At 39.3% G+C, this 27,844-nt stretch overlaps 1 protein-coding gene and 1 long non-coding RNA gene across 2 annotated transcripts in view; one reads left to right on the top strand and one right to left on the bottom strand.

Moving 5' to 3' along the window:
* The window catches only part of LOC143180792 (uncharacterized), a 280,953-nt gene that overhangs the window by 250,884 nt on the left and 2,225 nt on the right, over window positions 1-27,844 (bottom strand). The window contains exon 2 of the mRNA XM_076380754.1: window positions 20,217-20,385. Within this exon, the coding sequence (XP_076236869.1) occupies window positions 20,217-20,384 (168 nt within the window). The 5' untranslated portion in view covers window position 20,385. The remainder of the gene's footprint in view (window positions 1-20,216; window positions 20,386-27,844) is intronic.
* On the top strand, window positions 24,610-26,159 carry LOC143180098 (uncharacterized). The gene is made up of 5 exons (XR_013002073.1): window positions 24,610-24,618; window positions 24,698-24,740; window positions 24,861-24,912; window positions 24,999-25,402; window positions 26,137-26,159. It is a non-coding gene; the product is annotated as an uncharacterized LOC143180098 (long non-coding RNA).

Genomic DNA, 27,844 nt, shown 5'->3' with positions numbered 1-27,844 from the left:
AATTTAATTATGTCTGGAATTCGGCGCTAATTAAGTTTGATCGAACGAATCCGCGAGTTTGTTACTGGAGTTTGGCCCGCAATGCTTACGAAACAAGGGTACACCCCACTGCGAGCATAATGCAAATTAAATTACCCTCTATGCCTGCTAGTCCCGAATTCTATCGACGCGATGTCGGCATAGTTTCTTTTTTCCAGTCGCCATAGCAAAGAATCCAGGCGAAACGATGGAGAAACGCTCCATATATGTGTCGCTTTGACTTTGTGGGCGAAATGGAATCGAATGAGAGTAGAAACGAAGTGTGTTGGATTATAAAAAATTTCGACGCGTTTCGTGGACAGCGGACCAGATATTTCCGCGAACAATGCCGACTCTTGCGATGCAGCGACCAATTTTTTCGATCGAGTCCTGCGAAAGAACAAATATGCGCCGAGCGTATGGAGGTCAGAGGGAAAGGGAGGCAGAGGCGACTCCCTCAGGCGCGGGTAGGTTTACCCCCTGATTGGATGAATATTAAATTCTGGTCACCGGCAAACAACCCCTCTCCCTGCCCGCTTCTTCGGTTACGACGATTGAAATATGTATCCGCCGTAAAGTCAAACAACCCGACCAAGTGCATGACCCGCTACGTGGCACGAATTTCATCCACGATTTTCGTGAAAAAAAGGGAAAAATGATCTCTGAGGTTGTCTACTTGAAATTGTAGACGAGATTTTGGAAATGACTTTGGTACAAGAATGTTTAGGTTTTTGTACTTTTAGTCATCATAGCTTGCTTGACTGACGAACAATTGATCTTCGAGATGAATTAGAAGAGAGGTAACGAAGGGAGATTCTTACGCCTCTGAAGGCAGTAATTGCTGAGGATGAGACAGGAGTTTCGAAAGAATGCAATTTTGTTTTGCGTCTCGAGTGGAAACCCTGTCATCAACCACCGTCGATGAATGTCGATTGTTCATGTGAATCGCGAAGATGAGTTGGCAATTATCTCCAAGGAATTGAACAGATTAGATGGGTGAAGTTTAGTCAAGTATGTAAGCATTGATAAAAATAGTTCCATTTTAAATTTCAATGCTCGTTTTAGCCTTTAACAGGAGAGAGTCCACAAGAAAATAATGAAAGGATTAACAATGCAAATAGGATAATGGCACGATGCTAACTTCGAAACGCAATTTCCACAATAGTTGAAACGTGCGAATACAGCTCACGAGGATGACGCAGGACTTTCGAAAGAATGTAATTTCCTTTCGCATTTTCCCGCCGTCAAGGATCATCATCAGTCGCCTTCGTGAGCAACGCGATCCTGTGACGCTTACGAAGATGAGACGGCAATTATCTTGGAGAAATTAAGGGCGAACGGAAGATACGCTCTCGAAGGTGCGAGGCAGAGGGAAGACTGGGGGGCGAGGTCATGACAGAACAGCCGTATTTCGGCAAGAAGGGTGGTACGCTTAATTTCATAGACGTGGCGCATGGGGCCATGCAAGCAAGAACAATCGAGCCCGGGAGCGTGTGCGATGGAAGGTTGGCCAAGGGTAGGCCCTACGTACTGCGAAGGGATAATTACAATAAGCAACCCTCGCTGCCCTTACCTCATCATTGATCTAAGAAATCCACTGGCGTAATTTACCATAAATTTCAGTAGGTACAGCCACAACCGTACCTTGACAGGACACTGCACACTTTCTAGCTCAATTTAATTTCAAATGAAACACTTCAAACAATTTGAATACTTTGGTACGAAAGTGTCAGAAATTGACCATTACTACTTAAGGTATGTCTGCACTATTATCGATCGCTACTACTTGTTCTATGTCTGTACTATTATTGATTACTGCTACTTACTCTGTCCGTATATCACCTATTACTACTATTATTGACCTGTACTACTTGCACCATGTTTATACTATCATGAATTGTTTAAAAGGACATGCAACTGCACTATGCGATCGTATCGAGACAGAACATTATCAGATGAATAAAGTTCCTTAAACTATACAAATTCCTATTCTATTACTTTTTTATTATCATGCAGAAAAAATCTGTAGTTAATTCAAGTTGAAATATTTAAATGTTCCGTTTTATACTGTATCGCCCAGCCAAACTGCACCTAAACCTTCCTTCCTCCACGATTCCAGGAAACGTTTATTCGATTCGGGTAAGGGCAGATCCCCATAATTCTCGCACGTACACGCAAAACACAGTCGGCCCGATATACTTTCGGTAACGAGCGCATCGCGAAGTACAAACTTAACGACGCGTCGCGCCACGATAAAACATCGGCGAATTCGCGCGATTGAATTACAGTTTAATTAACTCGCGGGCAATTAAGGCTCTTCCCTTCCTCCTCCCCTGGCCCTCGCAACACCCGGGAAAGGGGGCCGCCACCGTCGCCATCTACCTAAAATGAAACCGTTTCCGCTCTCCGTCGAATCTCGTGCATCCGCGAGCCCCGACCGTTTCAAGCTGCAAGTTTCGAGGGTACTCGCGATTTCATCGGAAACTTTTGCACGCTTCGATCGTTTCTTCTTTTTTTCCACCGCCCCCTCGTTCTCCTTCCCACCCCGTCCTTATCTGCATCTCTCAGACTCGCTTTCATTCCCTCTCGACTGTTGCCTTCGTAAAACCGCGCCGCTGCGAACCGACGTTCAAACGCAGGTGCATACGTGCCGATAATCGAGAGGGGAACATGGTTTCGTTGCTCGATTAAATTCACACGGACAATACACGTGTGAATGACAGGTACGAGAAGTAGCGACTCGTTAATGGCACGAGGCGACTCTGTGGCCAGTCTTTTATTAAACGTTCAACAGTTTTGAAAGCTTCTAGAGTCAGATATCTTAGGGATGAAATGTGAATGATATTAAGGATTAATGAGAAAATGATTAACTATCGATGAATAGAATACTCTTGAAACACTCGTTATCCCACTTCAAAGAAAAATCTCCGAGAACAAAAAGCAATCTCCCTGAAGCGGGCAGGACAGAATTAGACAACAGCGTTAACGTGGCCGCTCACCGACAAACATTAATCCTCCGTCACATATGCAAGGATCCCAGTAACATGTAGTCAGTATACATGGTACAGTTAACCGATGGGAAGCCATAACTGCCGCGTAGGCGGCCGATTTAACGACGAGTGAATAATTATGGGGCTTTACGGTCCGATGCTGGAGATGCTCGGCGCATGAAGCACCACTATGCTCGTAGTTATATTTATGAGCCGACAATGACAGCAATTTTGGGTGCTGGAACCGTCGACCAAACGATTCCTAATCGAGCCATGCTCTGTGATTCTCCATCGCTCTATTTGGAACCTAAGGTGCCCGAGAGAAACCAGCTTGGTTGTAAAACTTTTGAATCAACGTTACCGAGTAAGTGTTTCATATCGTAAGGGAAAAGAATTTCCCCTTTATAGAACGCTTACGATCTGCAAATTCATTCAGCAGTTGATCGCTACTCTGGAGGTAGAAACCATTTCATGACGATCGTTTGATGGCCCCGCGCAAGAAAACGCGTGCCATGGAGCAATAATACCCATCGAAGAACATAGCGATCGTTAATGTACAATGAAACAACACCCTGTCCCTTGATTCATCAGTCGTCAAGGGATGGGTTTCACCCCAGAGGAGATTGTTCTACACTATTCAGATTCTATCATCGTTCATCATGTTATTCATCTGTTAAAAGGCAATATTTGTGTGGAATGCATTTATTAAGAATTTTATATTGCAAGAGATTTTACTGTTATAATTTCTAGGTTCTTATAATGCACATAGATTAGGTATATCATTCGATGATGGTAGAGAGATAGAGACAGTTTAACCGAAGACAACTACCTTCCTAGGATGGAAACGGCAAATTCTAACATACTATTCTCTGAAACCCGTCCCATGGTACGGATTAAATGGAAAGTGGGAGCCAGATAAGTTCGTTCGTTGGATGCGAGCATTTATAATTAAATGGCGTAGTTACTTATAACGCCGAAGTTGGTGAAGAAGCAAAATTAGGAGATTGTTAGGATTTGGTTACCTAGGTAATTTTCTTCATAATATATGGCGGTGCATGAAAGTATTCAACCATTTTCTTCCCATTTTTACCATACAAACCTATTATATAAAAGAAGGAAATATTCTCTACTAAAAAATTAAAGTTATTTCGATACAAACGTCAATTCTCTAGAGAAATGTTTTCAACATAATGTCATATCATAGCATTAGAACTTATAGTTCCATACATATAGTCTTTGCCCTATAGTTCACTTGAATTTTCCCCCTCGATTCTCGTTACGAATATGGATGTGACTACTTTCAGCAGAATTATCCATTGTTTCACTTATTAACTGAAGTCGTGCTCTGTCGCGTGTAGCGACATAAGTCGTGGCGCTGTCGGAAAAGTCGATATCGAAAGGCACGCAGGGCAAGTGACGCGGCCGCGGAGGAAGGGGTGAACCGTGCGTCGCAAGGGTGTCGAACGCCCAGGTCTCGTGACAAATAGAAGCTTTGTGCCGCGACAATGGGGAGTTTATTTCCGGGCCGGCTGGGGCTACAATGTAGGCACTATACTGTAATTAAATTCCCAAACCCAAGGATTCGGAGGTTATAGAGGACCAGAAGGAGGAATAGGGAAGCAGGGAGGGAGCGAGACAGAAAGAGAGTTCGGGGTAGTAGTAGACGGGGAGGAAGAAGGGAGGGGAAAAGCAGAACCTTAGCATATTGCATACTGACCGGTCCGCAACGGTTTGGGTTTCTCGTGGCTGACGCCATATTGTTTGCTCTATGTTCATTCCTTCCTACCTTCCCTTCCATGAGCTGCAGCCAAGATGAAACGAATTCCACCTACGAATATCTTTGTCGAAGCCAACAATGTGATCGGGGAGCTTTCGTCCTTACGTGTAGAGTATCTTGTTCTATTATTGTCAAACGTGATTCGAAAAACCCTGAGTCGAGTATAACTTGAGAAAGAAAAATTTAATCTGCTAGGACCCACACTAAGCTTAGTTATTCTTAGTCATTAAATTATTAAAAATTTCTTGCACAACATTTTCTCTAAACTTCAAATAAAACTTGAACTTTACACTATTAAGTACTCCCAGTAACTTCTATCATTTATCATTCCCGAAAATTTCCCAAAACATGGTTAATCGAATTTTACACGTCCTCCGACAGAAAATATCGGCCACCCTCTCGGTTACGAGAAGGCAAACACAGGGGTGATAACCGAGAGTGGGCACCGAAATATAAAGACTCAGCGGATCCTCGAGGCTTAACGGCTTGCTTGTACTAAACGAAGAGCAAAGAACGCGACACCGTGCTCGATGTCTCCTCCCCCTCGGAGACGGGACGGTCGTGTAATCTATATTGGAAGTGCTAACTAAAGTCTTAGATACTTCGGCTTCCAGGCAAAGGAGGGATGTTTGACAATAACCAAGAAGAAGAGGGAATGGGCGTTCCGACCTTCGGCAAAAAGTTTGATCCGTCTGATCAGGGAGGATGAACCATTTCTCCTGAATTTAACCTTTGCAAGTACGTGATTGCGATTCCTTAATATTTGATACCGATATCTGTGATGGATTCGAAGAAAATTAGATTGTATTAATCAGAGAATAAAAGTCCACTTTGATCTCATCAAAAATTGGAGTGACAATACACGAAAAAAGCAGAATCTTTTTAACTTAAATAATGCTAAGCTGTAGTTTTATATTATACTTGAATGCTGGCTCTAGTAGAGACAAAATAAAATACCCATCTATTCCATTACGTAACAAACTAGTCCCAATATTAGCCCACGGAACAACTTTTATGTAACTCGTTTCGCGAAGCCTTAAGTCCGTACAAGGTATCCCAGCGTCAAGGGCTTAATACCTCGCCATCCCCTTGATCGTCGCAGCACATGAAAAGTACATCCTTCTCCGCCGTCTCCAACGGAGTTAATAACTTAATCGCAACGCGTCGATCCTCATTCCCGCAGACCTTCTTAAGGAGGGTAACCACGCTGAAATCACGCATCCCCGTGAGACGAAGACAGCGTTTTAATGCGAGGGGTAAACGCACGTACAGGCACGCGAGATCAAAACATCGCGAGAAAGAACGTAAGGAGAACGAGACGTAGGAAGCCTCGAAGAATAAAGGAGTGTGACGAGAGCCAAGAGAAAGAGAAGCAGACGAAAACGTTCGTGAGCGGGTCGCAAGGGCGGGGTTGGCTAAAATGAAAGTTGGAACCACGGCTTGCCACAGCAAATCCGGCTTGATTAAAACACCGTAGGAGGAATCCCTTACCCCTTTAGCTCGTAGCCACCAGCCACGTCCCTACACCCACCCCCGGTTTATTTCGACCTTCTTCGGTCGCCAAGGAGCGCGCCCGACGTATAATCTTAATGCAGTCTTATACGGAGCGGAACGAGCCTATATTTCATTATAACCCCGCAGTTCTTCCGGAGCCCTTCGCGTGCAACCCTTTCCATTTCGACTGCCATAAGCGCGACGGCGCTCGGAGCGCGAGCCCGACCGGGATTTCGCTTCGAGATATCGCTCCGCGGAATGGGGGTCTCCTTCCGCGCCAAACCAGATAGAAAACCGGAGGGTGCTACCGTTTCGAATAGGAACACGGGGCTGACGGAGGGCGGCCGTGGGGTGTAAGTATCGAAACGAGGACATTGGCTCAAGTGCCTCGCCAGAATGCTTTCCCTAATCTTTTCCCCATCCTGTCAAAAAACTACACCGGTCCCCAGACCGACCCGACGGAATTATAACCCGTGATTGCGTTTGATAATAAGGATAGCTGCTAAATCAGCGAACGCGGGGGAATAGAGGAGCTCGGAGATCGATAAGTGGTCTGTTATCTCAGCGCGGTGGTTTCTTACATGTGGATCGATTAATTCAATTTTCTATATGTAGAATTGAGTATAGAAGTGTAGGGTTGTAGTTTGGAGCTTCTTCTTAAGTTAGTGGTGCAGGTAGTACCTGCAATAATTTTCATTATTCTCAGCATGAACGTTTTCTGTTTTCTGATTTTCTAATTTTTAGGTTTTCAAAGAGGATATGTGCTACTAGTATTCATTTCTTTGGATATTGTAAAAAGAAGTTTCTACATATTTCTGTGTTTCTTTGCAATATTAGTGACCCTCGATTGCAACAGACGGTGCAGACTACATAACAGTGGAGTGTAATTATTTTATTCCTGCATTAAATTCGAGAGTCGGTGACAATAGTCGGTAGAGTTACCGACCGACAGACGAGAGAATCGAGAGGGTAGCGTCGTGACTTCGAGCTCGAGGGGTAAAAAGAGAATGTATTTACGACGTTACAATACCCCACGGGCTAATCCTCGCCTCGAGCTCTGCCTAGCCCCGATCGACCCTTCTCCTTGCTCTAAACATCGCAATCTCGACGCAAGAACATAGAAATTCGAGGGAAATGGGGTTCCTTTATTTCTTTCTCCGCTAATCCAGATAGAATTTTAAGCGAGATAGAAGGGACTGGATGGCGCGAATTGCACGGAGTAAATTTAGCAAAAAGAAATTACACATCTACCGTGCTTTAATGTTATAAAAATTAATGAATGCTCCCTGTACAAAGAATTCTTCGTTAAGGGGAATTCTCTTTGTTCAAGCGTGAAAGTTTAATATGAGATTCCTTGTGCAACGGCAAGAAGGTGCAAAATTTTATTAAGATCCGCTCAAAAGGCAAATTGCTTGTCAACGATCTCTTTATAATACAAGCTTTAAAGCCCTCGACCACGGAACACCTTACTCGACCAACCTTTCTTTCTCGAGGCCTAATTGACACGATTTTTATAAACTCCCCTCTGGTTACAGAGGGTTAAGCCTTCTTTTGTACTGCCGCTAACACTTTCAGTCTCAGACCCTTCTGTAAAAGAGTCCCTTTGTAGGTAAAGAGTGCGACGATGTTGGTGCACAATTATGATTTTCATCCCGCGCAAAAATGTTCAAACCCCGCGAACGAAACGGAGCTTACATCGCAGTAAGCTGCTACTTTAGATAGCAGAATAACGTATGGTATTATTTCGACACACAGTCGACTTACGGTTACCTCTTAGTAACTTAGTACATACCTCAGAAAATTTTAACTAAACAAATTAAATGTATCAATTCTAACTGAAATAGCCACGAATTTTTTCCTAAATTATTTTTATAAAAATTCACATCTAAAACTAACGAAAACTGATAATATCAGCTAACATTATAATCTACGTAACATTAAACTAGATATAAAATTTTAAGTATGAATGTACGACTGAAATTCGATATTTAGAAGGAGAGACTTATAACACACGTGACAAAATGAATAATCGAAAGGTAGTTCGGTTTATTTTAAACCCATAACATGACAAAGGGGTGAGTTTCAACGATACCTTCGTTCCCCATCAGTTTTATGGGGTGACCGTTACGAGGACTTCAAATTGAGAGTCACTGACGTAAATATAGTTACAAGGGTGAAAACGGGGTGCTCATTCCAAAGCCTTGGGATCTAGGTATCCTCGCGCATTCATTCATAAAAATTCACTCAACCGCGTGGCTACTCCCACTGAGAGAATTGGAGGGTTCGTTCCAACCCCGATCAGTATGACAGCCTGACAAAGTTAAAGGGTAGTGCGCCTCGTCTTTTCAGCTCTCCTCTAGAGGAAGTGGTCGCTGATGGCATCTTAGGGGAACGTAAACCCTTTCCTCTACGTTAAATTCTAAACAAAAATGCTAGGAACAGATAGTTTCGCGAATATACTAAAATTTATCTTTTTTTTTCCACCCTAATTTTATAAGAAAATTTATTTTCTACTTCGTTGAAGGAGAAATCGACGGATTAATATTTTGGCGAGCAGTATTGATGTAATTTGTAAAGTGAAGTGGAAAAATTCAGAATCTTATCTAAAATTAATGGAATTAGAGGATATTTGAGAAAATCATATGTTAGTTAAAATTTATATATTCCTTTTTCTTAATATCTTATTATTAATTAATTCGTAAATCTTAAAAAACGATTATTGAAAATTCCTAAAATGATAGAACTTAATTTCCTTAATTTTTCGTTTAAATATTACTGTACATTCTGCAAGGAATAAAATAGCAGAAAAGAAATTGCAAGAAATTTCAAATGGATATTATCCTGAGGCAATAAAGGTTCTCCTTTAAGAAGGATGACTGCTTATAATCGTAATCATAACCGTAACGATCCCGTTGCTTCGGTCGGGGCTGATTTTAACATTAATATTCGAGGGGCGTGTAGAGAATTACCCAGAGGCTCGTATCTCGCGACGTTAATAAAGAAATCATTAACAATCTCAAAATGTCATTCATTCATTGCCTTTTACAGCCCTCAAGGGAAAATATAGAAATGAAAAACCGTATCTTAACACAGCAACGATTATCAAACATAAATGTATTAAAGTGTTAATCTGATTGTTAGTCGAAAATACCAATTATCAACTAAATATCATCATTAATTAGCGACTGAAAGTTCCAGTGAGACTCCTAGCTATCGTAATCCTAACAATATAGGATAGTCTTTTATGATCAATCATTTAAAAAGTAATTGGATTCTGTACAGTTTGACGATATAATGAGAACAAACATTTTCTATACCGCAATAGCCATTAACGAGTTAAATAACTTCAGAACTTTAATTTGCTATACTGCAATAGTTTAATTCTATCAGTATAAAATCGAATAAAACATATGCAGTTATATTTTATTTTAATTAAAGTTCTCTCATTACTGTACGATTTATTTTTACTATTTATGACTTTATGTACAAACATTTAACTACAAGTGGGCCATGACTGTCGACTGTACTAGTGGCACCCTCTCTGGACGATTGCCCTCACGTACCTAGGGGAGAACACCCCTTATTGATTTTTAAAGTCGATATTAGTATAGTGTTTTCCAAAATAAAAAAATATTGGTATTGCTGAAACCTCAAACACACTATAAAGGAAACCTATTACTCAATGTATTGTAATTCTTTTTGTTAAAAAGTTCACGGGTTTCACAAGCCCTCTTACCATTTTCCTGTCACATCCAACGTTATCGATGCTATTGCAGCCACTATTACAACGCCACCAGGGGTAGAAATAGTAAAGCAATTAAGCGTAAATTAATATATAGTTAGTAATCATAGTTGAATATTATGCATATATTTCAGACTCTATGATACCTACTCAAACAAGGAAAAAAAAACTATGCTGACACATATATACATGCAAATAATTCGAAATCATTTTCGTAATACACATATCTGTAGATAAAATCAACATCGCCACAATATCTTATGTATTTATGAATTTCTTAAACTAATTGATAGTTTAAAAAAAATTTATACGAATATGCAGACATTGATTAAAGTATAATTAATGAAGAAAATGAAATATGAAAAGTGAGTTGCAAATAGGTTTGAATAAATGAGAATTAATTTGAAAAGATCCTCCAGTTTCAACCTCACCAACATCTTATTCATAAACTCACGAAATGTCTTACTCTCCCCCGTTATGCACGCCTTTGGCTAAATAGCTAACTTCGGACAACTATCCCAATAGATTATGATTATTGTGGAGGAAAGCTTTGATTTATGCAATTATCATAAATTCAGTTCCCCCTAGCAGGTTGAGTATGCTCAAGACGCCTCCGATCGTATTTCCATTCACAGGATTTCAATAGCAAATTATTTTCCCGTAAAATACGTGCATTCATCCACAATGAATGATATTCCGGAAAATTTTAATGAATGTACTGTCCATGTTATCCCGTATATTAAAAATATCCTAAGGAGCTTTAACTCCAAATAATTGCACAATTCCGAATTTAAGAAGATTAAAAAACTATTACGCAGCCATACATTCATGTCAGTAAATTATTAAAATGATGTTACTTGATTACTTAAATATTATACATAAAATTACAGAAAGATCATTCATATTTTTAACACTTAAAATTTCATAGTCATAATTTACAAAGTCACAAACTAGAAAATGTTTTAAATGAATAATAGGTAACTCATGATTGTCCAAGACAATAGACATATCATATTAATTTATATTATTATTATATAAGACCGAAATGTATTGATTATCGATTAATTATAAAAATATTTTCTTGCTGCTATAATTGATATTCTGAATTACCATCTGTTTCCAAGCATTCATTAGAAATGAGACCGCGCACTGTGCACTCACTTTCTTAGAGTATGTCGATAACAGAAGCTTTTTCCCGCCAGTGATCTACCTTACCGATAAATTTAAGCTCGACTTGAGGGCAGGACAGACCGGAAATGTAATGGGTGTCCGTGGCTCACGTTCTGAAATACCGACTTTTCGAAAAACCACTGGGTACCGAGCGCCCTCAGCGATTTTCGAGCGGTGGATGATGGAAACGCATCGTTTTCATCACTGGCGTTGGTAATGCCAGAAAATATTCCTACCATACCACCCAATATACAGGATGTGCCACTAAACTATTCCTACTCATCCTAGTAATTTCAAGTAATAAACAAAACTGCTATTTGCAAAAGATAAATTGTTGTTAAGAAATTGTACCAAAATGATAGTATTTATTCTAAATGAGATGGCTCATTTATCAAGATATCTGACTCAAAGATATCTGACCATCGGTCAAGCTGTTCATTGGCCAGAGTGATTCAGGGTAGCGAAGAATATGTAGACCAGGATAGTCCACGAAATTCTTCCAATGGATTGTCAGGATCATCCGCACCCACTACAAACTCCGGAGCAAGTGACCAAAAGAACAGCAGTTACTGAATTGGGAGATAAATCGACCGAAAAATATTTGCAAAAAAATTAATACTTTTCGTTAAATAAACGCCTCAACAATAATTGCTGTGATACATATTGTTAATAACAATCGCAAGCAGTGACTGATGCAAGTTATTAACATTTATAATTGTTAGTTAAGGGAATATTAAGAAATCTTCAAGAATTACCAAAGTAATTCAACGAAGAATAATGTACTACAAGTTAATAACTTCAACATTCATTAATTAACAATTACAAATATTAATAATTTACACAAGTACACACTATGTGTGATTGTTATTAACAATATGTGCACCAGAAAATGTTGCTAAAATGATTATTTCATGGAAAATATTAATGTTTCGATAAATATTGTTCGTTAGATCGGTCTTGAAATTCTAATCAACCGAAGGACTTCTCTGATTGGTTCCTCATCTTCCTAAGATAGTATAAATACCGCTGCAGGAGCACGAGTGTCTCACTTGCCGCGGGTCCTCCGGCGGGTGCGGACCTCCCTGGGGATCCTGGGGGGACTCCTGGGCCTGGACCACCTGGGACCTCGGACTACCCTGGACCCCTGGACACCACTGACCACTGGGCAGCTGGTGGATGACCAGTGGTCATCATGGATGACCGGTGAGTTTTTGCTCAAATTTTCAATTTATATCTTCTGTTACCCCTATTTCGAATGTACTGTGCCCCCTCGTCTTCTGCTTTGATTTTTTTTTTTTTTTTTTTTTTAATTTTTTTGTGTACTGTGGTACATTCTAACTTCTACTAATAATTTTGCACTCTTTATCAACGTTTATAATTTTGATTCCATCTTGGTTCCATCCAAACATTGACCTGCTTCTGTTAATTCCTCCCTTTTTTCTCTGCTACACGATTCTCTATTCTCTTCTTGATTTCATCACTGGTTATAATTATTATTCCTATCTCATTCACATGTACAATGTTTATCGAACGAAGACATCGTATCCCCCGAGGGATTTCATATCTATTTCTAATTTTTAACATTTCAGAATTTAGGTGAACATCGAATTAAAGTATTAAAAGAAGAATTCAAACAGATGCCAACGTCGTTTAATTCTGTTTTCTGTCTAAATATGTTCTCTATTGATTCGAAGTACGGATTGTTCTGTAGATCCTTTTTCATTTCTGTGATGCCTATATGGGTCTCCAGCACAGCAACCTCCTCGTGGTGAGACCCGGGCCGGTTCTGTCCGGGCTAATGGCTGTGCCAACGTTGGGGTATTCTTGGGGAGGCTCCCCCAATCATTGATATATTCCTCTAGAAACTCTTCCTTCGCTGATTCTCTCTTTACTCTTAACTTGAACATTCAAGAACGAAGACGTCGCATCCGCCGAGGGATTCAACGCTACTAGTTTATAAGTCGCAATCGCGTAGAATATTTTTAAGACCCTACTTCTAAGTTTCCATTGTAAAGTCATTGTAACACTGCCAAGTTGTCATTTCTTAGCTCTCTTTGCTCGGTTACTTCCTCCTCACCTTCTGTGAGGAGGTCATCTGCTTCTCTTAGTAGAAGCAAACGTCCAACTGTGGAATCGGCGGTCGATGGAGCTTGCTCTTCTTCCCTTGGGGGTTTGTACTAGCGAGAGACGATGTGGACACCGAATGGTGTGTGGTATGACACACTTGCAGGTGGAAACCCCACAGTTCAATCAGGCAACTGATTGTGCTGTGAGGTGCCAGTCGCCTTCTCCTAGTACCCGCCTTCAAGGTGGAAGGACTCGCACCACCGATTGTCTATTTCATGGTTGCCTTTCGCGGTAGACTTTAAATATTCCCAATCTTTTCTCAATGATTACTTGGCTCTACTCTAGTTTAAGGTCCAAGCTAAAGATATGGATGGAATTTGATTTCCATCCATGTCTTTGGTTTACTAGTTCAAACCATAGACTTTAAGATTATAACTTAAGATTTTATCCTTAAGACTACGGAAGACAGCTCATCCGCCGAGGGATTCAGCACCTTTGGTTCGTAAAGTTCTGTCTTTACTCTTTATTGTTCGTGTGAATGAAGACGTCGCATCCGCCGAGGGATTCACCGCTTCTAGTATATAAGTCGCAGTCGCTTAGAATATTTTTAAGACCCTACTTCTAAGTTTCCATTGTAAAGTCATTGTAACACTGCCAAGTTGTCATTTCATAGCTCTCTTTGCTCGGTTACTTCCTCCTCACCTTCTGTGAGGAGGTCATCTGCTTCTCTTAGTAGAAGCAAACGTCCAACTGTGGAATCGGCGGTCGATGGAGCTTGCTCTTCTTCCCTTGGGGGTTTGTACTAGCGAGAGACGATGTGGACACCGAATGGTGTGTGGTATGACACACTTGCAGGTGGAAACCCCACAGTTCAATCAGGCAACTGATTGTGCTGTGAGGTGCCAGTCGCCTTCTCCTAGTACCCGCCTTCAAGGTGGAAGGACTCGCACCACCGATTGTCTATTTCATGGTTGCCTTACGCAGTAGACTCTAAATATTCTCAATCTCCACTCTATGATTACTTGGCACTTCTCTACTTTAAGATCCAATGCAAAGGCGTGGATGGAACTTGGCTTCCATCCATGTCTTTGCCTCTCTAGTTTAAATGCACTGTACAATTGTCGAGTTGTCATTTCTTAACTTCTTTTTTTGATACTTGTTCCTCATCTTTGGTGAGGAAGTCACCGCTGCTTCTCTTGGTAGAAGCATGTGACCAACCGTGGAATCGTCGGTCGGTGGAGTGTGTTCTCCTCTTGGGGGTCTGTACTAGGAGTGACGCCACGGACACAGTAGGGTGTGTGGAAAGACACACTCGACTGTGGAAACTACACGTTTCCGCCTTTTGCACATTCTCTTTACCAGCCTGTCGGAATTAGGTCTACTTCGGTAGCTCCTATGTGGCAGCAGGGAGCAATGGTCAATTGACTGAATCATGTAGTGCCGTACGCCACTCCGACCTACCGGCCTTCAAGATGGTAGAGCTCACACCATCGCTCGTCTATTTCACGGTTGCATTAGCTGTAGAGTCCAATTCAATCAAACCATTCCTAATGATAGCTCGACAGTTTCCTACTTTAAGGTCCAAGCTAAAGGCTTGTATGGAACCTAGCTTCCATTCATGTCTTTGGCTTGTTAATTTAAGATTTTTGTAAAGGGAGATCGATGGAACTTTGTTTCCATCTATCTCCCTGTGGGTCTCCAGCACAGCAACCTCCTCGTGGTGAGACCTGGGCGGCTTTGTCCGTGCCAATGGCTGTGTATCTTGTATTAGATGTAAGAGTAGTTAGGTAGAAGTATGTATTATTTTCTTCGTTCTCTAGAACATCTGTGGTTCCTTTCTTGTTCTCGAGGAGGCTGCCTTAATTGGAGGTACAGATTGTTCTGTCGATCCTTACACATTGTTATGATCTACATATGGGTCTCCAGCACAGCAACCTCCTCGTGGTGAGACCTGGGCGGCTTTGTCCGTGCCAATGGCTGTGTATCTTGTATTAGATGTAAGAGTAGTTAGGTAGAAGTATGTATTATTTTCTTCGTTCTCTAGAACATCTGTGGTTCCTTTCTTGTTCTCGAGGAGGCTGCCTTAATTGGAGGTACAGATTGTTCTGTCGATCCTTACACATTGTTATGATCTACATATGGGTCTCCAGCACAGCAACCTCCTCGTGGTGAGACCCGGGCCGGTTCTGTCCGGGCCAATGGCTGTGCCATCGTTGGGGTATTCTTAGGGAGGCTCCCCCAATCATTGATATATTCCTCTAGAAACTCTTCCTTCGCTGATTCTCTCTTTACTCTTAACTTGAACATTCAAGAACGAAGACGTCGCATCCGCCGAGGGATTCAACGCTACTAGTTTATAAGTCGCAATCGCGTAGAATATTTTTAAGACCCTACTTCTAAGTTTCCATTGTAAAGTCATTGTAACACTGCCAAGTTGTCATTTCTTAGCTCTCTTTGCTCGGTTACTTCCTCCTCACCTTCTGTGAGGAGGTCATCTGCTTCTCTTAGTAGAAGCAAACGTCCAACTGTGGAATCGGCGGTCGATGGAGCTTGCTCTTCTTCCCTTGGGGGTTTGTACTAGCGAGAGACGATGTGGACACCGAATGGTGTGTGGTATGACACACTTGCAGGTGGAAACCCCACAGTTCAATCAGGCAACTGATTGTGCTGTGAGGTGCCAGTCGCCTTCTCCTAGTACCCGCCTTCAAGGTGGAAGGACTCGCACCACCGATTGTCTATTTCATGGTTGCCTTACGCGGTAGACTCTAAATATTCTCAATCTCCACTCTATGATTACTTGGCACTTCTCTACTTTAAGATCCAATGCAAAGGCGTGGATGGAACTTGGCTTCCATCCATGTCTTTGCCTCTCTAGTTTAAATGCACTGTACAATTGTCGAGTTGTCATTTCTTAACTTCTTTTTTTGATACTTGTTCCTCATCTTTGGTGAGGAAGTCACCGCTGCTTCTCTTGGTAGAAGCATGTGACCAACCGTGGAATCGTCGGTCGGTGGAGTGTGTTCTCCTCTTGGGGGTCTGTACTAGGAGTGACGCCACGGACACAGTAGGGTGTGTGGAAAGACACACTCGACTGTGGAAACTACACGTTTCCGCCTTTTGCACATTCTCTTTACCAGCCTGTCGGAATTAGGTCTACTTCGGTAGCTCCTATGTGGCAGCAGGGAGCAATGGTCAATTGACTGAATCATGTAGTGCCGTACGCCACTCCGACCTACCGGCCTTCAAGATGGTAGAGCTCACACCATCGCTCGTCTATTTCACGGTTGCATTAGCTGTAGAGTCCAATTCAATCAAACCATTCCTAATGATAGCTCGACAGTTTCCTACTTTAAGGTCCAAGCTAAAGGCTTGTATGGAACCTAGCTTCCATTCATGTCTTTGGCTTGTTAATTTAAGATTTTTGTAAAGGGAGATCGATGGAACTTTGTTTCCATCTATCTCCCTGTGGGTCTCCAGCACAGCAACCTCCTCGTGGTGAGACCTGGGACGGCTCTGTCCGTGCTAATGGCTGTGCATCTTGTATTAGATGTAAGGGTCCTTAGGTAGGGGTGTATAACAATTTTTTCGTTCTCTTGAACGTCTATGGTTTCTTTATTATTCTTGGGAAAACTCCCTTAATGAATTATGTATTTCTTTTGACTTGTGGTTCTGCTCTTTTTCTTGGAGAGGCACTTTCATTCATTTACCTATTGTTGATTTCATCACTAATAATATTTATCATCACATGAAGATCATTCATCGAACGAAGACATCGTATCCCCCGAGGGATTTCAATTCCATTTCATGTTTTTAACATTTCAGGGTTTAGATGAACATCGAAGAAGTATTCAACCAAATGCCAACCTCGTTCCATTCTGTTTTCTGTCTAAATTCAGAGTCCGGATTGTTCTGTCAATCCTTTCTCATTTCTGTGATTACCATATGGGTCTCCAGCACAGCAACCTCCTTGTGGTGAGACCCGGGCCGGTTCTGTCCGGGCCAATGGCTGTGCCAACGTTGGGGTATTCTTGGGGAGGCTCCCCCAATCATTGATATATTCCTCTAGAAACTCTTCCTTCGCTGATTCTCTGTTTACTCTTAACTTGAACATTCAAGAACGAAGACGTCGCATCCGCCGAGGGATTCAACGCTACTAGTTTATAAGTCGCAATCGCGTAGAATATTTTTAAGACCCTACTTCTAAGTTTGCATTGTAAAGTCATTGTAACACTGCCAAGTTGTCATTTCTTAGCTCTCTTTGCTCGGTTACTTCCTCCTCACCTTCTGTGAGGAGGTCATCTGCTTCTCTTAGTAGAAGCAAACGTCCAACTGTGGAATCGGCGGTCGATGGAGCTTGCTCTTCTTCCCTTGGGGGTTTGTACTAGCGAGAGACGATGTGGACACCGAATGGTGTGTGGTATGACACACTTGCAGGTGGAAACCCCACAGTTCAATCAGGCAACTGATTGTGCTGTGAGGTGCCAGTCGCCTTCTCCTAGTACCCGTCTTCAAGGTGGAAGGACTCGCACCACCGATTGTCTATTTCATGGTTGCCTTACGCGGTAGACTTTAACTATCCCCAATCTTTTCTCAATGATTACTTGGCACATCTCTACTATAAGAACCAAGCTAAAGGTGTGGATGGAACTTGACTTCCATTTATGCCTTTGGCGTATTAGTTTAAGGTTTTTGTAAAGGGAGATCGATGGAACTTTGATTTCATCTATCTCCCTATGGGTCTCCACTCGCAGCAACCTCCACGTGGTGAGACCTGGGCAATCGGTTCTGTCCGAGCTAATGGCTGCGAACTGTCAATAGATATAATATACTAGCTGTAAATATAGATACACTTCGTAGATAAATTAAAGGATGAATTATAGGATCACTAATTGTGGCCCTAAAAATTGTCAGTCGCTGAACTATAGTCGTCAATTATTTAATTGCCTGTACACATATGTTATACGAATGCGTTAATAACTTGTTAGGGCACTCTATATTTAATTTTAAGACAATATGGTTTTAGTTTTTATAACTTATAGCGCTAGACTCTTATTTAACGCGTAGCCTATCTTGCATAGTTGTCTATGATACTTGTCCGTGTCCCTACTAAAACCGATGTAGGTAAGTATGTATTGATTGCCCTGTCGGTAATAAAATATCAAATTATTTTACTATTTTATTACGAAATTTAAATTCAGAGTATCACTACATATCTGAATTTCAAAGTATAATGAAAATACCTGTTATTTTGTTTCTTAATGACAATATAGTTTATTACCAACAGTCAGTCATGAGTGTGGAGTAATGATTGACAAATTTCGTATTCAATTTCTATCCACAATATTATATTAGGAATATTTTATATTAGAAAATACTGATATAAATTAAATTAACACAAAAGCTTGAATAAAAATCAGTCTGTTTTTTGTGTAATGAAAATTGTTATGTTTCACTCTCAAAATAAATTTGATTGTTTAATTGGAGTTGGTGCGATACACCAAAAATAACTTTGAATGAAAGAACCTACAATAATAATGTCGGATTTAAACATTAAACGTACAAGCCATTCTACATGGTTAGAGGCAATTCCTTTCCTCTCCAATTACGTGGTCCAAACTTTACGAACTTCGTCAGCGAATCTCGGTGGGAACAGGTTCGAAACTCCTTGAGAAACTTTAAAAATCGTTATTTTACAGAGAAGCCGAAGCTTCCCCTACCGAGTTACGCGAATCCCTCTTCACGACTCCCCGGCGAATAAAATGGAACGGAAAAGGGAACAAAACAGTAACCATACAGCAGCAAGAAAAAGTTTTTCAATCGGCCAAAATGGATATCCCTGCACGCATTTAAAGTTATACAAAGCAGAGTACATTATTTCACTGTGTACAATTTATAAATGCTATTAAAATATGTGCCTATGTGTATTTTAATTGTAAAACGCATAATGAGAATCTTAAATCATAATCCAATAGTTTCGTTATTTAAATTCACAAATTAAGAGACGATTAACATGTATATTGAAACGTATTCCAATGCCAAACATAAATAAAAAATTATTCTTAATTTCGAATTATTATGCAATGAAAATAAAATGGAAAATTATCTATTTTATTGGCGCGGAAAAGTTTGAACTTACGTCGACATTTATACGTGACAATTGATCGATGATAAATACCATCCCGTTGAAGTAAAACTTCAGCAATTTATGCAGTTATGCAGTCTATTTTTTACGTTCAGAAAGGTCATTTACTCGCCACTCGTTTCTGCAATTTCATGTACCAGCTTACTATTACAAGTAATTAAAACTTGACGTTTCTCGTAGTAATGAAATGCTTACCATTCAAAACTTTACTGATATTCACGAAGTTCTGTTAAAGAATTCCAACTTTTCACTCTCATTCATTAGTATCTATAATATGCAGTAAATTAAATCGTTACACTAACAAAGAATAATTAATTTAAAAACACCAATATGAAAGGTTACTTCAACAATAAAGATATATCTTAATTTAATTTCACAGAATGTAATTTGAGTACATCATTAATACCAGACCCTCGTATAAAAATGCTCAGACGTACTTTCTTAATTAATAATTTTTAAATTTAATTTATTTCTGAATAAACGCATACATCCAGTTTGAAATTTTCAACCTTTTGAAATTTTAATCGATATGTCTACAATTTAAAAAAGGTGCACTATAAATTTCTAAATGTCAAAGAATCATCAAAGTGTGTCCCAAAATTCGTTACTCTTCAAGTACTGAAACTAATTAATCTTATAGGAAATTGAATTCAAAGTTATTGGGATGAGGCACTACCCTACTGTATTGGATTCCATAAGAGTCCAACAAATCGTCAATACGTGACAGAAAAGAATGGAAAGAGTAATTGACCTTTTCGTTTATACAGACTGAATGTCGGCAAAAGATTTTGGATAACAGATTCACGCTTCGCTTACCTTTTTCGGCGAGGGATGCAACACGGTCACAGGAACCTGTCGAGGGGTTGGAACGAGCGGCGCCTGGGTCGACTCCTTCGCAGAATACACAGGCTGTTTTCTCTCTCTGTTGGTCGGCAGTTCGAGCAGGTGCTGTATAGAATGATTCTGCCTCTTCTTCGATGCCATGCTACGCAGACCAGACAACAAGCTATCAGCAGCAATATTAGCTACCGTTCATGTTCAATTCTAAATACGTACAATAGCAGGCGATAATAATACATTCTATCAATAAATAGCGAATTAATCACTAATAACATAATTACAATACCGATTATTGCATAACAAAATTTATGGTAAACCTATATAATGAATAATCCAAATATTTCGTAGTACATGATGTACATTTTCAAATAACTAAATTCTGCTTCCATTAAGCTGAATATCAAAATACAATTAAAATAACTTTAACAAAAATGATCTTCGAAAAATATACTGGTGAGTACGAATACGAAATTGGCATTACATTCGACGTACGATAAACAAATTCCACGTGATAAATATTATAATTACAGAGGCTATCCAAATTTTAACGTAACGGCGCGCGTAGATCCCTTTTTTCCAGCGGCGTCGTGGAACTGGATATCGGATAAAACTTTCGCATTTAACTTTTCCGTCCTGTAGGGGAAACGGCCAACAAAGCTCATCACCGGAAACTTTTCCCAGACAAAGAGGGACGAACGGTAGCGGAGCGAGATAGAAGATGACGCGCGCCGCGACGCTGACCACGATATAAACCCAGTCCGCACCATCGTTTCTGTACTGACGCTTACAACCACGAGATCTTGCTCAACCATCCATTGCAAATATATTTTTTATGGGTCGATGAATCAATCAATCTATCAGAACTGTCGCCATAGCTTTTATTAACGTAGCTAATTTATATTATTTATAACGTAAAGTTATATTTAGTCAATGAAATATAAGTTTCACAAATGATTAAGTTTTGTAAGTAAACAACATGAAAAAAGTCTAAAACGTCAATCTTATTTTCTATGTGTACAGGCTATTACAAAAAATGTGGGGTATTTTCGTAGAATCAATAATAAAAAAAACAATGTGAAAATTCGCGTACACCTATATTGAGTTACCTCGATTTATTCCGTTATACGTAAGCTGTTTTGTGTTCTTTGAAATACTGACGTAACTCTAAGACGCGAATCAACAGCTATCGATCGGTCGTTTGGTGCCATCAGCTGGTCAGCAAGTGAGTTTCTTCAAGGGTCAGGGCTCGGTGATTTAAATTTTTATGGTACGTATCCTACAAGCATATGTAACACATGTCAAAGTATGTATCTCCGATCGTTGAACCTTGAAGAGATAGACATTTGTCGTCTAGCTGGTAGCAGCAAACGACAAATCGATAGCTACCTCAGTAATAGATATTTTCAAGAATTTAGAATATGCTTCAGATTCTATAAAAATTATTCAGAATAATTTCAGATTCTATAAAAATTCTCCACATTTTTTGTAACACCCTGCACATAACTTTGAATATTCAGCTTTAAGAACCACCTGCATACTTATAATCAAAATTTTCTCTGAAAATATCTAATTACTAAAAAACACAGAGAAGCTCCAGCGAAGATTTTCATACCAAAGCTACATTATTTCTATCATACAATTGTTTCAGGTCACCTAAAAGATTCTTGATACAAGTTAATTAATTTTTCCGATGTAAATATCACATCACAGTCCCCATATAAGAACGTATTAAAAATAAAAAAGACTTTGCTCTGTGAAAAATGTACTCTCGTCATTAGTGTACACGGTTATTAAATTATAAACACACGAAGAGGAAGTTTAGTGTTTCTCACCGCCGAATTGCCAACGCGAGGAAAAAGTAATGCTCTTGAATGGCACAAAGCGAAAGTATCGCGTCGGCGAGCGTGTATGTGTGCGTTTAAAGTTAACTGCACGTGCTGGTGTGGTAGATTGCTCAGCGCGCCTGTCGACGAAGCAGGGGTAACGGTGGGGTAACTCACCCCTGCAGCCGCCGCGAAAGTTTGCTCTCTCGCGTGTTTACGCACGCGCCAGATCCTGCACACACGCTCGACCAAGTGCACTTATTGCAGCGCACGATGTCAGTGAACATCACGACCGTGACCTTACTGGCCGAATTGGTATAGAGAGACCTAGAAGAGGTGCTAAAAACGCGCGAATCCAGCACAACTATTTACCACGATGATCAGATGATGTACCAAGCACAAAGAGTACTATTCAAAGCTTGTATCATAAAATTGTAAAGTAAATTACGAAGCATCTTGGAGTTACTAACTCTCATATGGTATCGTATTTTGTGACTGTTTAGCTTTCAGTGTGGGTCAATAAAATTTTAGTTATTGTCAGTTACGACTACATTTATCATTAGTTTGAGAAGAATTGAATTAAAAATGATTTAAGAAATGAAGTACAAAAATAGATACATTAGAATACTGTGTAGTTCTTGTAGATTAAGTTGTATTTGTGATGAACTCACGACGCTAGAATACTACATACTTCCATTATGGTATTAACTCCACGCCAGCTAAGTAATCCATACATACCACTTAAGAACTAGAGTATATAATGCATTGTACACAGAAGTGTAAAATTGACCTGTCTTTTCACATGTAGTCCGTCCGTCTCAGTATTCATAGCGGTCGATTCGATGCGTTCTACTGCAGTAGATGCAGATAACTTTCGTCAGACACGTGCGAGTAGTAGGAATATTGAAGATACGCGAATAGACCTGGCGAAAGTGGGTGCCGCTAAATTTATTTCCGCATGAATACGTGCTATAATTCGCTTTAAATTAGACGAAGTATATTTGTAATAAATACATATTTATACGTTTATCATAATAATTACTGGACAACTAATACCTTTACATTGAATTACACTATCTTTTGAATTCAATTAGGTAGAAACCGATATGCTATGTACATTTGTATAGACCCGAATGTTCGTTTGTACAGTTTATACACAGTAGAAATGAAATGGATATTGATTTTTGTAATTTCAATACCGAGATTTCAGACCAGAGTACAACTATTTTTATGCAATGCAAACGTATTTTCCTAATCAGAGAAAATGGTAAACCAACAACTGCATGATTTCTTAATTGCCTCATTTAGTGTTGATTTAAATAGTTAGGTAATTTGTATATAAAAGTGCTGCTTTTGAACTAATAATAATGTTTTTCTCTACTTCCGTTATCATTTAAACTTATTTTTATTCTGATTTAAACCAAATATTCTGGATTTTATGCAAAAATTGATTGACATATTACAAAGTAAACTGAATTTCCAATTTACTCTAGTTTTAAAATAAAAATAAAAACATGAGTTCTATGACTTTTTTATATCCAATGAAATATTCATTTAAAATTTTTATTAAACTCTTCCATTGTATCAATTTGATTGTAAATTTCATTTATAATAACGTTTTAATTTCATTTAGCGTGTTAGAATATTCAATGATTTTCTCTCTTGTTTCATTTCCTCGTTTGTATTCTACGACTGTTATAAATGTATGATCATCTGTTAAGAGATATAAATACAATAGAGATGTAAAATGTAATAATACACCACGAACTCCACCGTCAAATAAATATTTCGTGGCAACGATAACATTTCCATCTCCTTTCTGTTCTTCTTTAATTCCCTTCGATCAATCTGTGTAAGTACATGGTTAATGTACACCGTACACTACTATCGCGTTTCTTTAAGCTTCATTCAATTTAAAATACCGAAATTAAATAACAGATTATCGATTTCACCAAACACATACCTCCACACCAAGAATCCTTTTATTTTAAAATAGCTTCGTAATTAAAATAACATGTGATCCATTTCTTTGATTAAATGCAATTCCACACGTGTAATTATTGCATACACGTGTGTTGAATTTTAACTCCACTCTTCATAAAAGTTTTTCAGTGCAACGTATAGAAAAGAGATACTTTCTAATTTCAACAACCTATACGTATTTTTAGCAATTTAATTCATACAAACATTCATCGCTGTAAAACATAAATATCTGATCACTATTTCATCGTATATATATATAGCTACGTATCCCCGAACTCTTCGTTAATCTTTTTCAAAATCAATAAACCATTTAGGTCATAGGAAATTAGCGATACTGTGAATAATAGCTGGAAAGCACTGCAATTGCTATCGACTTACACGAGAGCAATGTATTGCATAATATTGGTTAATGCGCCGGTGATTCGAATCAAACAACTTGTACCACTTATCGCGGCAAAATCTACTCCCTTGTTCAATTTTCCAACATTAGATGTGCTCCAAATTTTTAGTATTCATATAAGTTTGATTAACTACACATTTTTGATTCATTCCTTTAGAATACTATGACTCAAGTTGAATTAAAACTCAATTAAAATAAATTCATTTCTCCGCTGTGATGAGAATCATGAGCATAATTATTATAACTAACAGCAGAATTTACTGCAAAGATTCATAAGTACAAACATTTTCTCGAGTAACCACTACATATCCTCAATACTAGTAAAAACGGTCAAACTCGAATAATTAAATCATTTCACTGATATTGCGTAGATGACACCGCGATGAAAGCAGGGAGGAAAATAAGGTCCAATAGGGGAAGAAAGTAGAGAAGAAGAAGCAGAAGAAGAAGGGAGAGGCGGCGGAAGGTACGTATTTCAGTCATCCGGCCAACTTTTGCAAGTTTAATGCCCGAGCGCTCGAGTAATTTAACACGACGAAATTAACTTTTCAGTTTTACCAAAGTTTCCTGGCAACTTAACCACGTTTCTACGTCCCTCTCCATCCCATCGCGCCTTCTCGCTTCTTCTGGCTTCTTCTTCTCCGCCCGTCCCCACCCCGAACGCGAACACGAACGCCCAGGACCAACTTTTAAAGCGCTCACCGTGGTAACAACTGCGTGGCTTAGCGCAAGCTCTACTCAACTATAATTCCACCCTTAAGACCCGAAGTTTACGACGTAAACTTCCTTCAGCGTGACGGGGTAGCGTCGGCCCCATGTCGATACTTCGATTTCGGGATCGGGAAAGACAAAGACGTCCGACAGAAACCGAAGGTGACCCGTGATATCGGAGATTTGTGAGCGAAAACAATTGGATCGACCCGCGAGGGAAATTCTCGGTGACGCGACAGTTACTGGTAACTATTGAAACGGATATCTGAAGATGCTACCGCGTTGCCAACGTTTTTTGGATAATCCTCTCGGTTGAACGAGGATAAGCGAGTTGCAGTCCCACAGCAAGTAGCAGTCGTTTGAAGACAATAACCATTTGCAAGCATTAGAGAAAAGGGAAGATAAAATAAAAAGTGAAATTAAAAACATAGTGGCAGGTTGTGTCTAATATGGGCAACGTGAATTAATCTATAATCATTTTGAAAAATGTAATTTCGAATGGTCAGATGCTTCTTTAAATGATTAGACGGACAAGTAGAAACGGATCGTGTTTGGTCAGACAGAGTTAAATACTTCATGTCAGGCGTCTAGGGTTACAATTCTGATTGGATTGGCAATATAACACCAGTAAATTGGATACCTTCATATTGAACATGATATTGGAAATGTGTTCCTATTTTCTATTGGATCATATTTTGAAAATATGTAATATTTCTATACGCTACAGTATTTCTTCGATTTCTTGTAGAATAGATGAAAAACTGACTGCGAATCGAATAGGTTGAAGTTTAATGCTTTATCAACTGTATGGGGACAGAAGATTCATGTAAATAGAGACAGATGTAAATTCATTAAATTAATTGTGTGTTTAGTTGGATTGCTAATTAATTATTAATTATCGTTGCTCGACCACCCAATTATTTATTTATAAAATTAATATTTAGTTATGTGTGACGCGTAAAATATTTTCAATTCACAGAATATTGTAACAGCAATACTTTTGGCCAGTCTTACGTGAGCATTGTACGCGCACGAGCAACTATCAGTTACTTCCCATTCATCTGTCCCGACATCCGCAACTTCTCAACGATTTCGAGCCTTTTCGCCAAGAGTCAGCACGAAAACTATCGAACGGATATCGAAGGTTGAAATATCGTATCCATTGCTCATGCTGAAACGTCACTCCTTCCGGTAAACAAAGCATTTAATGACTAAATGCACAATCTACGTTTTTCATCGCCGCGATTGCAGAAACGCATTGTCTTCATGCGTCATCAGAAACGAGCGCAGTCTTAGCGAAATAAATATTTCACGCTTAAAAATAATTCTATCATTTTGTTATAAATGAATATTTCAATTGTAATATTTATTTTATTAAAACATAAAAATCATAAAAAATGTAAGGTACAATCAATTTCAACCCCTTCTTGCGATTTATTCCATGTAAAAAATGGAATCCGCGGAAATAAGAGGGATACACGAAAAATCACGTAAATGTACGTCGGGCGAATCGATGTGATTTCAAGTTTCATCACTATTATTCATTCTTCGAGTCTTTGGCAAACGTGCCCTCGATATAAGAGTTTGGAAGAACTCGAGGGATCAAACACGTTCTATGTACGAACTTTGACACAGGTCAGCAATTTCTTATCCAATTTTTATTTAGTATCGAAGTTACGGAAAAGCTATTCGCTACGAAGTTACAAGTAGTATAAAATTATATTTGAGAAACTCCTACATCGTTCACTTCGAGAGATTTACATCTGCGTGACCAGTTTTAAACAATTTTTATGCAGTTTTATTGTTCAAACATTCCCCTTTCTATATTACTATTGCGCGAATATTGTTCGATTGATCCCAATAAATTCGCAATACGACGCAATAAATGCGCGTCAAATATAATAAATACAGCAGGTTTTAAATAGTGGGTAATAAGTTTTCTGCACTGTTTATTGCAAAACTATGTAAATGCACCAAGATTCACGGTACGTTTCACTCGTTTTTAAATGGAAAAGTGTAAATAGCAGGAGCAAGAAAATTATAACGATACAAATTGTACCTTACACCCTATTCACAGAAGAAAAAGAATACCTGGTGCTGGACATAAATTATACAAAACAGCCTCCGTTAAATAAAACGCATTTGTTTTGATTCGCACAATTAGGGGAAGTGTTTAGAAATAAAAATTTGTACACAAGTAATTAAAATCTATAGTGTAATAAAAAAAGACGTATCTGTAAATTAAAATCACCCATCTAAAAAAGCGTAAAACGAACAGACAGAAATATGTCGAATCGAAATAAAAAATCGTTTCATATTTAAAAAAAACCATTTATGAGCTTACACTGATTGCATATTTTATACTCAATTTACAACTAGTACGCGCTTATCAAAAGTTCAGCTATCCTTTTTTAGCTACACTTCAATATCCGAAAAATCTAATTGCAAGAGCTTCAACAACTGATTCAACGAGATCACCGAATAAAGTAATTACGAGCATATACAATTATCACACGTAGACGCCGTTATACGATAATTCACGTCGGTAGCAACCTCGATATGTCCCGCTGAGGCAACGTTCAGAAAGACCATTGTTCGTACGCGATAGCAACATTTCCTAAGTGTTTTCTCGAAAGGCGGTGATAGACGTGCTCTAGCAGATTTAGATGCACTTAATGAGTTCCTTT

The sequence above is a fragment of the Calliopsis andreniformis genome, chromosome 6 (genome assembly GCF_051401765.1).
Source record: "Calliopsis andreniformis isolate RMS-2024a chromosome 6, iyCalAndr_principal, whole genome shotgun sequence".
Taxonomy (NCBI): Eukaryota; Metazoa; Arthropoda; class Insecta; order Hymenoptera; family Andrenidae; genus Calliopsis; species Calliopsis andreniformis.
This window is presented reverse-complemented; position numbering and strand designations above follow the sequence as displayed.